The sequence below is a fragment of the Artemia franciscana genome, chromosome 5, assembly GCF_032884065.1.
Source record: "Artemia franciscana chromosome 5, ASM3288406v1, whole genome shotgun sequence".
NCBI lineage: Eukaryota > Metazoa > Arthropoda > Branchiopoda > Anostraca > Artemiidae > Artemia > Artemia franciscana.
Genome location: NC_088867.1, coordinates 9,135,472 through 9,152,566, shown reverse-complemented (window position 1 = coordinate 9,152,566; position 17,095 = coordinate 9,135,472). Strand labels below are relative to the sequence as shown.

The 17,095-nt window shown below is 33.4% G+C and overlaps 1 protein-coding gene across 1 annotated transcript in view; it reads left to right on the top strand.

Annotated features, from left to right (window-relative positions):
- The window catches only part of LOC136026959 (sodium leak channel NALCN-like), a gene marked incomplete in the record, with an annotated part of 157,093 nt that overhangs the window by 80,448 nt on the left and 59,550 nt on the right, over positions 1-17,095 (top strand). The window contains 1 exon segment of the mRNA XM_065703817.1: positions 9,658-9,825. Within this exon segment, the coding sequence (XP_065559889.1) occupies positions 9,658-9,825 (168 nt within the window).

Here is a 17,095-nt window from a genome sequence, read left to right as displayed (position 1 = left end):
AAAAATTACAAAAAAACTAAAAACTAATAAAAAAAGTAAAAAAGCTAAAAAACTAAAAAAACTAAAAAAACTAAAAAAACTAAAAAAAGGTAAAAAACTAAAAAAATAAAAATAAAAAAAAACTAAAAAAAAAGGAAAAAAACTGAAAAATAAGCTAACATAAAGGTAAAAACCAATAAAAAACTAAAAAGAAAAAAAGGAAAAAACTAAAAAAAATTTTCATCTAAAAAACTAAAAAAAACTAAAAAAGGTAAAAACCATATATATATATATATATATACTAGCTGTTGGGGTGGCGGTTCGCGCCACCCCAACACCTAGTTGGTGGGGGCGCTTCGCGCCCCCCCCAAGCCCCCCCGCGCGCGTAAGTCGTTACGCGCCATAATAGTTACGCGCCATTGTAGTTGTGTCCCTATGTCCCACCTGTGAATATAGATATATATATATATATATATATATATATATATATATATATATATATATATATATATATATATATATATATATATATATATATATATATATATATATATATATATATATATATATATATATATATATATATATATATGGTTTTAACTACGTAAAACTTGCGAATATACAACATTCTTTGCTGTCCCATTGTCTTTGCATATAAATAGATTGTCAGGTTTACCGACTCTTGAACATGCAACATATAATGGTCCATGGGAAAACAATCTGTATTCAGATCTATACCTCATGATTCTAATGATTGCCCCTTGAGCTTTGTTGATGGTGATTGCTAATCGACCATTCCCTGTCCCGGTGTCCCGGTCGTCATTTACATCCCCCTGTTTCCCCCGGTGTCCCCGTTGTAGTTGTGTCCCTGTGTCCCGGTCGTCATTTATATTCCCTGTGTCCCGGTCGTCATTTGTATCCCGGTGTCCCGGTCTGTATATACATTCGTTTTTTAGTTTTGTTTTTCTCCTTTATTTTTTTCCTTTTTTTTCTTTTTTAGCTTATTTAGATTTTTAGATTTTTTAGTTTTTTTATTAGTTTTTAGTTTTTTTTTCTTTTTAGTTTTTTTGTCCCGGTTGTCATTTATATCCCCCTGTTTCCCCCGGTGTCCCCGTTGTAGTTGTGTCCCTGTGTCCCGGTCGTCATTTATATTCCCTGTGTCCCGGTCGTCATTTGTATCCCGGTGTACCGGTCTGTATATACATTCGTTTTTTAGTTTTGTTTTTCTCCTTTATTTTTTTCCTTTTTTTTTCTTTTTTAGTTTATTTAGATTTTTAGATTTTTTAGTTTTTTTATTAGTTTTTAGTTTTTTTTTTCTTTTAGTTTTTTTGTAGTTTTTACCTTCTTTTTAGTTTTGTTAATTTTTTTTTTACTTATGTCCTGGTCGTCATTTATACTCCCTGTGTCCCGGTGCTTTGTTGATTGCTAATCGAACATTCCTTTTGTCCTGGTCGCTTTCTCTTTGAGTGTCGTCATTTATTTTAGCTTATTTTTCAGTTTTTTCCTTTTTTTTAGTTTTTTTTTATTTTTTATTGTTTTTAGTTTTTTACCTTTTTTTAGTTTTTTTAGTTTTTTAGCTTTTTTACTTTTTTTATTAGTTTTTAGTTTTTTTTTGTAGTTTTTGCCTTTTTTTTAGTTTTTTCAGTTTTTTTTTTTAGTTTTTTTTTGGTTTTTACCTTTATTTTAGCTTATTTTTCAGTTTTTTCCTTTTTTTTTAGTTTTTTTTTAGTTTTTAGTTTTTTTAGTTTTTTACCTTTTTTTAGTTTTTTTAGTTTTTTTAGTTTTTTAGCTTTTTTATTTTTTTTATTAGTTTTTAGTTTTTTTTGTAGTTTTTGCCTTTTTTTAGTTTTTTTAGTTTTTTAGCTTTTTTATTAGTTTTTAGTTTTTTTTTGTAGTTTTTGCCTTTTTTTAGTTTTTTTAGTTTTTTAGCTTTTATTTTTTTATTAGTTTTTAGTTTTTTTTGTAGTTTTTGCCTTTTTTTAGTTTTTTTCAGTTTTGACGTCCCTGATCCAGTTTTTTTCAGGTGACGTCACCTGACACATCCACAGACAGACAACTTATTTTTATATATAGAATAGATATATATATATATATATATATATATATATATATATATCTATATATATAAAAATAAGTTGTCTGTGGATGGATGGATGGATGTGTCAGGTGACGTCACCTGAAAAAACTGGATTAGGTGACGTCAAAACTGAAAAAACTAAAAAAAGGCAAAAACTACAAAAAAAACTAAAAACTAATAAAAAAAATAAAAAAGCTAAAAAACTAAAAAAACTATAAAGGTAAAAACCAATAAAAAACTAAAAAAAAAACTGAAAAAACTAAAAAAAGGCAAAAACTACAAAAAAAAACTAAAAACTAATAAAAAAAGTAAAAAAGCTAAAAAACTAAAAAAACTAAAAAAAACTAAAAAAAGGTAAAAAAACTAAAAAAAATAAAAAATAAAAAAAAAACTAAAAAAAAGGAAAAAACTGAAAAATAAGCTAAAATAAAGGTAAAAAACCAATAAAAAACTAAAAAAAAAGGAAAAAAACTAATAAATGACGACACTCAAAGAGAAAGCGACCAGGACAAAAGGAATGTTCGATTAGCAATCAACAAAGCACCGGGACACAGGGAGTATAAATGACGACCAGGACATAAGTAAAAAAAAAAAAACTATCTATATATATAAAAATAAGTTGTCTGTGGATCTGTGGATCGTGGATCAGGTGACGTCACCTGAAAAAACTGGATCAGGTGACGTCAAAACTGAAAAAACTAAAAAATGGCAAAAACTACAAAAAAAACTAAAAACTAATAAAAAAAATAAAAAAACTAAAAAACTAAAAAAACTAAAAAAAGGCAAAAACTACAAAAAAAACTAAAAACTAATAAAAAAGCTAAAAAACTAAAAAAACTAAAAAAAAGGTAAAAACTACAAAAAAACTAAAAACTAATAAAAAAAATAAAAAAGCTAAAAAACTAAAAAAACTAAAAAAACTAAAAGAAGGTAAAAAACTAAAAAAACTAAAAACTAAAAAAAAACTAAAAAAGGTAAAAACTAAAAGAACTAAAAAAGAAAAAAATAAATGACGACACTCAAAGAGAAAGCGACCAGGACAAAAGGAATGTTCGATTAGCAATCAACAAAGCACCGGGACACAGGGAGTATAATTGACGACCAGGACACAAGTAAAAAAAAAAAATTAACAAAACTAAAAAGAAGGTAAAAACTACAAAAAAACTAAAAAGAAAAAAAAACTAAAAACTAATAAAAAAACTAAAAAATCTAAAAATCTAAATAAACTAAAAAAGAAAAAAAAAGAAAAAAAAATAAAGGAGAAAAACAAAACTAAAAAACGAATGTATATACAGACCGGTACACCGGGGATACAAATGACGACCGGGACACAGGGAATATAAATAACGACCGGGACACAGGGACACAACTACAACGGGGACACCGGGGGGAAACAGGGGGATATAAATGACGACCGGGACAAAAAAACTAAAAAGAAATAAAAACTAAAAACTAATAAAAAAAACTAAAAAAATCTAAAAATCTAAATAAGCTAAAAAAGAAAAAAAAAGGAAAAAAATAAAGGAGAAAAACAAAACTAAAAAACGAATGTATATACAGACCGGGGACACCGGGATACAAATGATGACCGGGACCCGGGACACAGGGAATATAAATGACGACCGGGGACACAGGGACACAACTACAACGGGGACACCGGGGGGAAACAGGGGGATAACCTGACAATCTATTTATATGCAAAGACAATGGGACAGCAAAGAATGTTGTATATTCGCAAGTTTTACGTAGTTAAAACCATATATATATATATATCTATATTCACAGGTGGGACATAGGGACACAACTACAATGGCGCGTAACTATTATGGCGCGTAACGACTTACGCGCGCGGGGGGGCTTGGGGGGGGGCGCGAAGCGCCCCCACCAACTAGGTGTTGGGGTGGCGCGAAGCGCCACCCCAACAGCTAGTATATATATATATATATATATATATATATATATATATATATATATATATATATATATATATATATATATATATATATATATATATATATATATATATATATATATATATATATATATATATATATATCTTATTCACAGGTGGGACATAGGGACACAACTACAATGGCGCGTAACTATTATGGCGCGTAACGACTTACGCGCGCGGGGGGGCTTGGGGGGGGGGCGCGAAGCGCCCCCACCAACTAGGTGTTGGGGTGGCGCGAAGCGCCACCCCAACAGCTAGTCTATATATATAAAAATAAGTTGTCTGTCTGTCTGTCTGTGGATCAGGTGACGTCATGTTTCTGTGTTGACTGACGTCATGAAATTAGTTGTCGTCATTTTTGCTTTGACGGTGACGTCATTAACGGTATTTGAACGCAAAACCGCAAAGTTAGATGAAAATCCACCTGGACAGCGAGAGTCAAAACATATCAAAACCGAAAATGATAGCGATGATGATTGGGTTTGGGATTTTGACTTGGATAAGGTCATCAATGCCTACCAGATTTAAGTTAAAAAAACCAAAGGTTCGTCGATATGTACTTCATAGTGACGCTGAAAAATAAAGAAGAAAAAGAAACTGAAAAAAGAAAAAAGGTAAAAAAACTAAAAAAACTAAAAAGAAAAAACACTCAAAGAGAAATTACAGACCGGGACACAAATGACGACCGAGACAGAGGGAATATAAGTGACGACCGGGAACCTCAAAGAGAAATTACAGACTGGGACACCCGGACACAAATCACGACCGGGACACAGGGAATATAAATGACGACCGGGACACAGGGACACAACTACAACGGGGACGCCGGGGGCACAGGCGGGATATATAAATGGGATATATAGACCGGGACACAGGGATTGTTCGAATAGAAATTACAGACCGGGACACAAATGACGACCGGGACACCGGGACACAGGGAATATAAATGGCGACCGGGACACTCAAAGAGAAATTACAAACTGGGACACCGGGACACAAATGACGACCGGGACACAGGGAATATAAATGACGACCGGGACACAGGGACACATCATTAGAATAATGAGGTATAGATCTGAATACGGATTGTTTTTCCCATGGACAATTATATGTTGCATGTTCAAGAGTCAGTAAACCTGACAATCTATTTATATGCACAGACAATGGGACAGCGAAGAATGTTGTATATTCGCATGTTTTACGTAGTTAAAAACATATATTTATATCTATCTCTATTCACAGGTGGGACACAGGGACACAACTACAATGGCGCGTAACTAATATGGCGCATAACGACTTACGCGCGCGGGGGGGCTTGGCCACCCCAACAGCTAGTATATATATATATATATATATATATATATATATATATATATATATATATATATATATATATATATATATATATATATATATATATATGTATATGTATTATTTGGGTTAACAACCCAAAATAATATTAAAAAAACCCAGTTTAAAAGTAAATGCAGATGTAAGACGTACTAAGAAGACAAAAATGTTTTTATTTTGGTATACTAGGCTTTCGAAAATTTTTAGTGTAGCCAGTCCTTCAATACCAATACCAGCATCATATCTTTATTTTAGGTAACCGATCTACTTGGTTGCTCTTTTTTAATGGTGTATACCAGTATTATATTTCACGGGTCGGGGGAAATAAATTCCATGAAAAAAATATGGGTTGAATGGTAACAGAGTCATATGTGTCCCATTTTTCTTGACTAAACCCCACTTGCACTCTACTGTAAGTTCTACATGACCTAAAGCCAAAAAATGAAATTCAAAAAATAATTTGCTTGGTGATACCTATGATCACTGTCATCACCAACATTGACATTGAAGAAACGTGTTATGACAAAAATCGGATCCTGATGAAATAAGCAGTTGTAGTGCAATGACCATCCCAAAACTTATCACCTTCTATCAATGTCAACCAGGTATTAAGGCTAGTTCTTCTTCTCTTAAAAAGGTCATTGAGAAGTTTTGAACTTCTTCAAAATTTGCTCCTGGCATTAGTTCAGTGTACTGTCACAGGTGATTAGACCTTGGCACAAACATGCCAGTTCTCGAAAATGTAGGGGGAGGGCTGTAATTATTTTTTTTTTTTATATATGAAGATACTAAATTCTTTTTTCTTAACCTAGAGAGTTGGCAATTTTTTAGGAGAAAATCAAAAGAGGTAATTTAAAATTCCGGGAGAATTACGCTGATCTCATCGTCCCTTGAATTGTCATCCCGTACATAGGCACATTGTTCAATCTTAGAAACAAAATTAATAAAGCAAAAAAGAAAAATAAACGGACAGAAAACGAAGACAAAAATTAGCCAATGCATAAAGAAAAAGAGGTGGAAAGATGAAGCAGGATAAAAAAAGGAGACCCAGTGCTCAGGAGAAAAAGGAGATCCACTGCTACAATAGAAAAAGCGACGATGTAAGCACGAGAAGTGATGACAACGGCAATTAGTACAAGAAGCGCAAAATATTGACTGAGTACCTTTATGATTGAGACGCTACCACACTGCGAATTAGTTCGGTTTCGAATCAATACACGAACACTAAAAGAAAGAGACGGTAGAAAAGTTTTGCTGTTAGAAGACAACGTAAGGTCTCATTCTACCGGACAAACTATTTTTTTCATTTCTGTGACCTGAGGGAATTTTGTTTACCGCCATTACTCCCCGAATCTTGCTCTAGTAATTCTCATGTTTTCTGTAGCTTCAAAATCAATCTGTAAGGGGGGAAGGATAATCGCTGTTTTCAAATAATTATCGATTCGAATTGATTATGAAACCGAGGAATAAGGTAATACGTAAGCTACGCGAGAAATTTTGCAGGAACTTTGGCGGTCAAGGACCTATGAAACGTAGCTAGATACCTAAAATGCATCGAGTGCAATAAAATATTTGTTACAAATGAACTACTACTAAGATGCCTAAAATGCAATTAGGCTCTCAGGTGAACTCTGGGGCGCAGACGGTTTTATATCAACTTGGTAACACAGGACTCAGAGTTCGAACTCAGCTGTAGCAACAGAGCCGATGTAAGTAAGTAAGTAAGTAAGTAAATTATTTATTACCCGTAAAACGGAGTACAATGAAAAAAAAAAAAAAGAGAAGAAAAACGGAGAGAAATTTAAAACACAACATGGAAAAATACATAATCAAGAACTGTAGAAATGTTTAAGCCAGGGGTGGTTCCATTTTGCCTGGAAATTAGAAATCGACCGGTTTACCGCGATACTGGGGTCTGCAATCCTGTATTTATCAATCATATAAGTATTTCTCGTCCACAAGGGGCAGTGCAGGAGGAACTTCGCGAACCTAAAATAAAGGGACCAGAGCTTGTGTTTTTGGGTGTCAGTTAATAAATTCCAAAATGTCGCAGTGCGACAGCGTTATACATATTCGCGAGATACTTTCGGCATAAGAGGAGTCTGTTGGCGACGATAGACCCATTCGTGGTGCGGAGTTTTTTCTCGACGTGTTTGACGAGCAGTAGACGAGTTTCGTTAAGGTTACGGCCTATGGGTAAACCCAGATACACGACGTGAGATGAAACGGTAATTGACTCGCTACCCAGCAGGAGGTGTTCAGGCTGAGAAGGACTATCGTTGAAAAAAAGAACTGCAGATTTAGAAGTATTGAAAGCCAGGCCGATTTTTCGGTATTCATCACGCAGGATCGAGAAATTCGATTGCAGACCCCTAATAGACCGACTTAGATTTAATAGATCGCATGTGTATGTAAGTAGCAACACATTTATATTCTTGGAGATACCTGAAACATTTACACATGCCTGGGCATTTAAAACACTGTTATTGTACAAACTTGGGGATAATAATGAACCCTGGTGGACACCTTTCTTTACTGGAACAACCACTGATGTGGTGCGGTTACCTATTTTTATACGCGCTTTTAAACGGCAATGCATATCGTACAGTACGCTAGTGACACGGAGGTTTACACCTTGCTGGTAAGTGGCTAAAAGGGCCTGAGCGTGAATCGACGAATCAAACGCTCTACTCACATCAAAAGCACCAATCACTATAGGGTCACCAGATTTGTGAGAATCTGCTAGAATACCGGCAAGACTGAAGAGAGCGTGAGCATAACTCAGACCTGGTCGGAAACCGAACTGGTGGTCAGGCATTGGGCATGAATATTGAATTTCTTTTGAGAATAAGATCTCTAGAACTTACAGAGCATTGGAGCAACAGTGATTGGCCTGTACGAAGAGCATTGATCTGTTGATTTCCCTTTTTTAAGGACCTGAGGACTTAGATAGCTAGATACCTAAAATGTATTGTGTGCAATAAAAATTTTTTTACAAATAGACTACTACTACTACTACTAAAAAGTAAATCTTTTCTCAATAGTTAAAAATAATGGTTATTTTGTCTTTAAAAGAGAAAAACCTGATTTAAAAATTAGCTGAAAGAAACTGAGAATTATCTTATTACCTTGTATATATTGCAATTACGTATTTGGGTGTTGATTTATTTCCCTATTCTGATTAACTTTCAAAACTATTCTAAAAAATAAGGTTCTTAATTCAAAATGAGGAAAACTATTCTATTTTACCTATTAATCATTGCTTGGTTCTATGGAGTCACCTGTATGGCCCGTGCAGCCAAGGAGTGCACTAGGTATTGTACTTTGCCTACTTCACTGTCTATTACCAGTTTTTCTATTGAAGCTCTCAGCCTCTCTCCTTCCCTCCTTCTTATATTGCTTCGCGTGTTTATTGAAAATATATCTTCTGGAAGAATAGAAAATTCTATTTTGTGTTCGGGCAAAATACTTTTGGCAACAACAGGTTATTACAATGGTATGTTTTGATGTTGGAGAAAAATTAATATCTTTCTGAACATTATCAATACACTTCTTAGCACTTTATATCCCAAAATGGGATATTATTACGAAACTGAAAGATCAGCCATACAATTGATCTAGAATCATCACAAGATTAAAGTTTGTGATACAAAAGGCAAAAAAAAACAATATAAAAATGAAATTGTCAGTGTATTGTAATGACGAAAATGTGAGTGGCCTACGTTGTTGCCATATATTCTTATGATGCCATATAATAATTCTTTTTCATCTCACCACCATAACTCAGTACTTCACATTATATTATGTAATGTCAAGGGAAAATGTCGTCCATAAAATGGGTAGTTTCACGGAGATTCAAGCTCTACTTAGAATTTTAACAAAAAAAACGGAAATTTTTGGAAGAATAATCAATAAATTAAAGCAAATTTTATAAAAAAAAATTCTAGAAAGCCTTTTTTGTTGTATCGGAGCTTGAATCTTAATCGCCATACCACTTTTTTCAAAGACTTTTCTTACAATGATTCTGGGGATTTTAAACTACAACTATGCTCGTTTTTTTTTTTTTTTTTTTTTTTTTTTTTTTTTTTTTTTTTTTTTTTCACGTTACCCCAGTGTAGAAGGACTTTATTAGGCGTGAAATTTTATGCTCAAGGCCACGTAACTTACAGTTTCATCATAAAATAAACATGTACACAGTGCTAAGGCTACCTAGGAATTCAATGAGTACCCATTAAGTTTGGCATGTAGAAATTTTCTATAGATGCTTAGCTCGGAAGTATATAGATTTTCACTTTAGGTAAGCTTAACGTTGCTAGTTTGGAAACCAAGATATGTTCCACAGAATTCAGGAGCACAAATCCTGATGATACTGAGATGTCTACGACCTCTGAGAATATTCGTACTGGTTCCTCATATGAGACGTGTAGTGTTCGAGCTGTGCCGGGGTTTCAAGGAAATACTTCTGGTATGTATAATCCGACATAATCCCGGTTTCTTAAGTCCTGTATAGTTTCTACAAATTAGGCAATATGAAGGAATATTGTGTTTTTGAGACACAAGAAGAGAGGTGTAAAAGGTGAAACTGGGAAATAGTTTTAAAAATTTGAGCTATACAAACAGATAATATAATACACAGATAATGCAAGATAATATATTAAACAGATAACAATGAGCTATACAAACAGAGAGTTTCTTCTCTTTCTTCTTATTTTACGGTTTTTCCATTGCTCGTAAAGTTTGCGATGAGGGTTGCTGTTTTCAAGCTAAATGAAAAATGCAATCCAATTATTTCTTACACTGTAATACTTAAAACAAAAGCAAATTGTTCCGTAAATAAGGAGGTTTCCTTCCCCCACCTCGTTTATCTCGCTCTTAATGCTAAGGATTTAAGGAATTAAAACGTTTAAAAAGAAAACTAACTTACGACCCTTGAAAATTATTTTCCAGGAGTTTTTCTTAAGGAATTAGGACAAAAAGTAAATTTTTAGCGTCATAAGTGGGGTATTGAGGAGAGGGTACCCTACCCTGTATACGGGACAAATTCTTTTCGTTTTAAGTTATAATGTTGCTCCTTACTTTAGTTTAAAAAATGTATTTGTTTTAATTAATTCTAAATCATTTTTCAAACCAAAAAATCTGGCTCCTCATCCATAGAAAATTCTCTCACATCACTCAAAGTTCCTTCGTGGGTAGTTCTTTCCGCATAAAATACCCCCCTCCTGAAAATTCACCCAGGGCAATTCAATCCTCGCTGAAAATTCACCCCGGAAAATCTCTTGCGGACTATTCCGCTTGAAAAACTCCTTAGAATACTTTCATTTGAAGAATACTTTAATTTCCCGGTGTTTTTCAGAAGAGGCCAGAAATCTCCTCTGTGTGGAAATTTTTCCGTAAATCTCCCTCCCCCCTAGGCAAAATTATTCCCCCGTGAGGAATATCTCCCGTAGAAAATTCCCCAACTTCTTCTGTGGAAAATCACCCCACGAAAAATTATCCGACAATTCCATCTCTGCTGAAAATTTCCCCGTACAATTCCTCCTCGACATTTTCGTATGTAATATTGAGCCGGCGCTGAGAAAGTAAGAAAAGTAAAAGAATTTTGCTTAGAAATTATGGCAAATTCCCCGTGTAAAATTTCTCCTGGAAAGCTCACCCCGAAAGCCTTCCCCCCTATCAAATAATTTTCATGTTGAAAATCTCCTCAGCGAAAAATTTACCCCCTCTCCTCTGATAAATCTCTGTATTATTCCCAATAACGAATGCTATACGGAAACAGTGGGTAAATTCTATAACTTGAGTACTTTCCCCAGTGGATGTGCTGGAAGGGGCATGTTATCCCCAAAAGTATAGTTAGTGCATCTTTCAACTATGCTGAACAAAGTTTTGATCAGACGACTTTAGGGGGAAAGGGGGCATAAGAGAGAGGCTAATTGCCCTCTCGTATTCTGGTCGATTAAAAAGGGCGCTAGAGCTTATAATTTTCTTTTGAATAACACCTCTCCTTGCCCTCCATCATCATTGGTTCGATTCGGTCACTCATGAAAAAAAAAACAAACAATAAGCGCTCGTTCGTGATCTTCCTTCTGACAAAAAATACTCTGTATCACATTTTTGCAGAAGAGGTAGGTAGGTAGGTAGGTAGGTAATTTTATTCAAAAAACAATACGATAAACTTTCATTCATCAGCTAAAAAAAATAGGCCGCAATGGCCTGTAAGCATAGCTGACATCAAATACGATCCATTTCTTTAAAATATTTAACTTACATCAAAAAGAAAAATAAATAAGATAAATAAACTACAAAAAAAGAAAAAAAAAACACAAAAAAAGAAAACAAAACAAAACTAATGGTCAATTTAACAAAATGGAGGGTGATACCCTTCTCTCAATCTAAAATACTCAACATTACTAATTGTTCAGAAGATGGGCCTTGAGGCGTCGTTTCAGCTGAGGCAGACTTTCTGATTCCTTAACTTGCTGTGGTAATGGATTCCAGACGGACGGTTCCATGTAGAAGAGGCCTTGAAACTTAACTTTTATGCTAGGGTTCTCTGATATGCTGAATCTTTGGGTTTAATTTTCATTAAGATTCCCTGACCTTTTAGGGATGTCCCGTCTTTTCCATAAATCAGGCCAATTTTCTTGATAGATGATACAAAACTTAACGAAAATTAATTTGGAATGATTATAAAAAGCCAATTATTTTGATGTATCTATTGATATCGAAGGTCTGTCTTTTTAGTTTTGATTGCTATTAAGCGTAGTCGCTCCTTACATACATTTTGCCATCACGAACTGTCTGATAGTTTCATTATGAAATGTTAATGGTCCTGCTCAACATGTTTTACCGTAATCTTTGCTGAATTGAGTTCCAGTTTTGGCCTCACACAACATAAAATAGTGCCTCTAACCTACCCAAAATTAAATTCTGGTAGCTGGAATTAATCGTGACTGAAGCTCATAAAGTAACAAAAATTTATGGAATCTAGTATTTTGCGAATTCAGACCCTGAGGCCCCCGGTGAGCCCACATCCATGGCCGTATCAAGGAAGGTTACGCAGTTACTACCTCCCTCCCCATCCCCCGGAATGTTGTCCGACTAGTCAAAATGTAACTAACAAATTTTGTGATGCGTTTGTTAAAATTTTTGTTTTAACATTCTCCCTCCCCACCAAACAGAATTCCTAAAAGCACTCTTACCTACAGTCTAGATCCCCTGAGGTCTTGACAAGCTGGCTCTCCCTCAAAATAAATTCTTAAGCACGAGCTTTCCAAGCAATTATCTACCTTTGAATCTGAACTTTAGGCTTATCCCCACTCATCTTTGAAATTACCACAGTTGAAGGACCAAATTTATTTTCAAATTCAGAAGATCGCTGAGTTTTTTTCGCTGAGATCGCTTTCGATATAAGGTTTTTATCGAAAGTGTTGTAGAAACTTTAAAATGGGCCGAATTTTTTGACGTTCGTGACAAATCCAAACAATACCGTTTGACTCATTTGTTTAATACCGTGACAAAATCCAAACAATCGGGAAAACGGTAAATACATACTAACTACGTGACTTTCTTTGGTTTTATTCAATACTGGTAACATGCATGATAAATGCATTACATCTACTTGTAAAAATTTTGAGCTCCAGATTTTATAATCATATTTAAAAAGTTGTTTCTTTTAACATAATTTGATATGTAAAGCCTGTAAACACGCGATTAATATCTTGACTAAATCCAAATAATCGTGATAATGGTAAATACATACTAATTACTTAATTTCTTTGGTTTTATTCAATCTTTTAAATAAACCACTATTAAGAAGTTATATTTGTTTTGTTGTAATGAAATTATAACATGAAATCAAAGAGAAGATTTAAAACTTCAATTCAATAGTATACGAAATAAAGATATTACTGCACTTAATAAAGTTTTAAAATCAGCAGATTTCAAGTGCTGGAAATTATAATAAAGTAAAGAATAAAGTAAAAAGTTATTTTAATAATCAAATAGAAATCAATGAGGAGGATGTTAGTAAAAATTAATTCATTCGATATGTAACTGGTAGTGAAAGTGCTAAAAAAGACAGTAATATTGATGTTTGAATTTGTTCATAAATAAGAAAGAACAGAAGTTCCAGATATCCCTGAGTATATATTTAAAGAAGAAGAACACGATAACAATACAGATATTCAATTGATTTGGGAAAGTTCCCTTACAGTCAGTACTTCAGTAAATACAAATAGATATGACTTTTGGACCACTTTTTGAATCTGTTGTTAGAGATTTTAAAAATAGAATGAATGATAGAGATAATTACAGAGTTTAATTTACAACACGTGTAATATTTTACTCTCAGAAGGATAATGAAGAACTCGAACGTACTCACTATCATAGCTACTCCTGGATTTTTAATAAAAATAATCCCATAAAAAAAAAACCTATCTAAATAGTATTTACAGGAATAAACATACATTAGTCATAGAGGATACACCCACATCAGGTTTACAATATGAAAGAGTCGATAGAAATGATTATCGAATCACAAAATTACCAAATTATGTTGGAGGTACTTATAAGGAATTGCCTGAATTTAAAAAAATAAAAAAAATCATACAATAATATAAAAATAATCATTGTAAATATTTTTTGGTCAATACTCACTGATCTTCACCCTGCAACAGATAGACTCGTTAATAGACTATCAAAACTTAATTCCTATAAAAATTAATTCGATTAAAAGGATTAGTCATTTTCCAATGGACATTCAAGATATTTATAAATTTGAAAACAAATATAATATTAAAAGTTTGAAGCAAGTTAAAATAAAGTGGTTAGAGCTCATATTCCTAAAGCTAAGATCAATAGAGAAACTGCTACATATGTAATTAATCTACTTTATTTTGATAATCATGGTGTTTAAATTAAAAATTATAGTAGATTATTGAGGACTAGATTTAATAAACATAAATCGAAAATTTATTTTTGTACCTATTTTGCAAGAGATTTCGCAAAAGAATTACAGTTTGAAAAAAAATTCTAAAAAGGATAACTCCCAGATCCTGACATCATTATAAAAAGTAATAGCTTATTTCTTACCCACAAAAAAAAACTATAAAAGTATTAAAATGGGGATAAACAATTAAATACACGCACAAAGTGCAAAATATACGAAAGACGAAAAATACAGACTATAGGAAATTTTTTACATTAATTACACACAAAAAATTAAATGAACACACATACACGAAATAACGAACTATGAAAAGTAAAAAATCAATATTAAATACACAGAACAAATTAAATTAACAAACAAAAGGTCAACCGACGAAAGATAGCTATAGAAAAAGTTTTACAAGATGATTATGAGGAGAAATCCAATCAAGAGCAGTACCTGAGAGCTTCTAGTGTAATTTTCCAACTTTAATTTTATATCAGGTACACCATAGATACCAGTTAGAACCTGGTTACGTGTCCAAGGAGGAATGAAAAGGAGAAACTTACAGTACCTGAGCCCATACAGTACCTGAGCCCATAAAGCGAGTTCAATATTGATTTATGAATAATTTCCAGGTGAAAAACCCCTTAAAATGATCTCTGCTATTTTGTTTATATTAGTAAGTATTGATTCATCATTAATCTAGTTTTATGCTTTGAACATCGGCCGACATAACCCGACCGAACATCAGCAACAGTAATGTTGGGACTATAGATACACGTGCCCAGGGAAATTATTAAACCTATCAGAAAAGAGATTTTTCCTGTGGGCTGGTAAGTATGTTTCAATAATCTACATTAAACTTCGAAAATGCGGATGCAGGTACTTTTCTCTACTAGGCTATAAGCAAAGAGTTCATTGTTTACTATTTGGAAAGCAACAAAACAAATAAAAGGAAACTAAATGATTTACCATTGATGATGCGGTGCACTTATTAGGAAGCAATCATAGGCAGCGCAATAGCGCCACCTAAGTAAAGAACGATGTTAGGACAATGTAATTTTTTTCTTTGTAGATCATGTCACTTCATATATAAAAGGAGTTGTTGTAGAAACTTCAAAAAGCCTTCATTCGATTGAACATTGAGAGGAATTGGGCTCTTTTTAATAGTCAAAAGTGATTGGAGGGCAAATCCCCCCCCACCCATCATTTCCCCAAACACTTCCGATCAAAATTTTGAGACAGTAATTTTCTTCAATGTAATTGAAAGGTCCGCAAATTATGTCTTTGAGGATGACAACCCTTCCCCCAACAGGTCTCAGGATAAGGGTTGCAAGTTATGCCCTGGGGGCATATAAGGTTTTTATCGAAAGTTTTGTCGTAGAAACTTTAAAATGGGCTCATTTGTTATGGAATTGAAAGGACCATTACTATTGCAATAATTCCCCCATGTTCGTCCATTTTTTACCTTTCATCGTTCTTTCGATCGGCTCATCACTTCTCATATTTGCTAATATCAATCTACTTCGCATTATTACATTCGTCAATAGCAGGTAAAAAATATTTGTAGCTATGATTTTATCAATCACTTCCGAGAATACTCTTGTCCAAGTTTATTACAAAATATCAGATCATCAGTGCATCAAAGAAAATTAAAGGTACCGCTAATGATCCATCGGTGGTCGGCGTTACCCCGCCCCCCCCCCCCAAAAAAATACCCCTTATAGAAAATACACCCCCCCCCCCAATAAAATTTCATCAAGTTTTCTTTTGTACTCTCTCCCCCCCCCAAACCATCCCACCAACAAAAATCTTGGTTATGGATTTTTTTTTACCAGCTTATTTGGATTTTTTGATTTGATTTTAATTTTTTGGACCAGTAAGACTTGTCTCAGATAGTTCAAAAGAGGAAAGGAGTGAAAACTCGACGAAATTCTCTCTAATTATGATCTTATACATATTTTATGATCTCTCTATATTAAAGTATATTTTGAAGGTCAATATTTCTTTTTTTCAATTCGGTAAAAATCAGGTAGCGATTCGGTAAAGTGTACGAATTTCACTTCTCGGTATTTTTTTTTTTTTTTGGTTGGGAGAAATATTTTCTGGGACAGATGATTATTAAAGTATGTGTTATTTATTGAACAACTTCAGGAATTTAAAGTAAAATACATTTGTAAGTTCAAAAACGATCTTGCTAAATAGAAACTTTTTTACTTCTAATGCTTAGACCAAAAAGGCACTGAAGTTATCAGGGCTTTTTTGTGAAGTTATGAAGTTGTCTACACTAGTTAAAAATAAAACTCAAATATTAAATTAAAAATATGAGTGGCAACATGGTATTATACAAGACTAATTGGCTGTAGAGCGTATCTTGGCGCTAAAAAGAATATTTAGGTAAAGATCAGTCCCTGAAATTATTGTATACTATGCTGCCATCTTTAATTTCCACTTCTAATGATACAAGTTATGTGCAATTCTAAAACTTCTGTGTCTTGAAATAAAATTTATTATTAGCTGTGGTTATTATTAGCCACCAAATCACTTCCTTTCAAGTAACCCCCACCCTCCGTGTCGTTTGGGATTAAAAAAGTCATTTTAAAATATTCTCAAGTGTGCAGTTCTTGCTTACAAAATACATATTATATACAAACTTTAGAAAAGGAATGAAAGGTAGAATGCTCATATAGCCAATCAAATGCATTCTTGCTATACGCAATTTAAATCCTCATTTAATGGCGTCCATGTGTCTCTATTTTATTTTGATTCTTAACAAACAAATAAACGTTCAAATGGGGATAAGTCC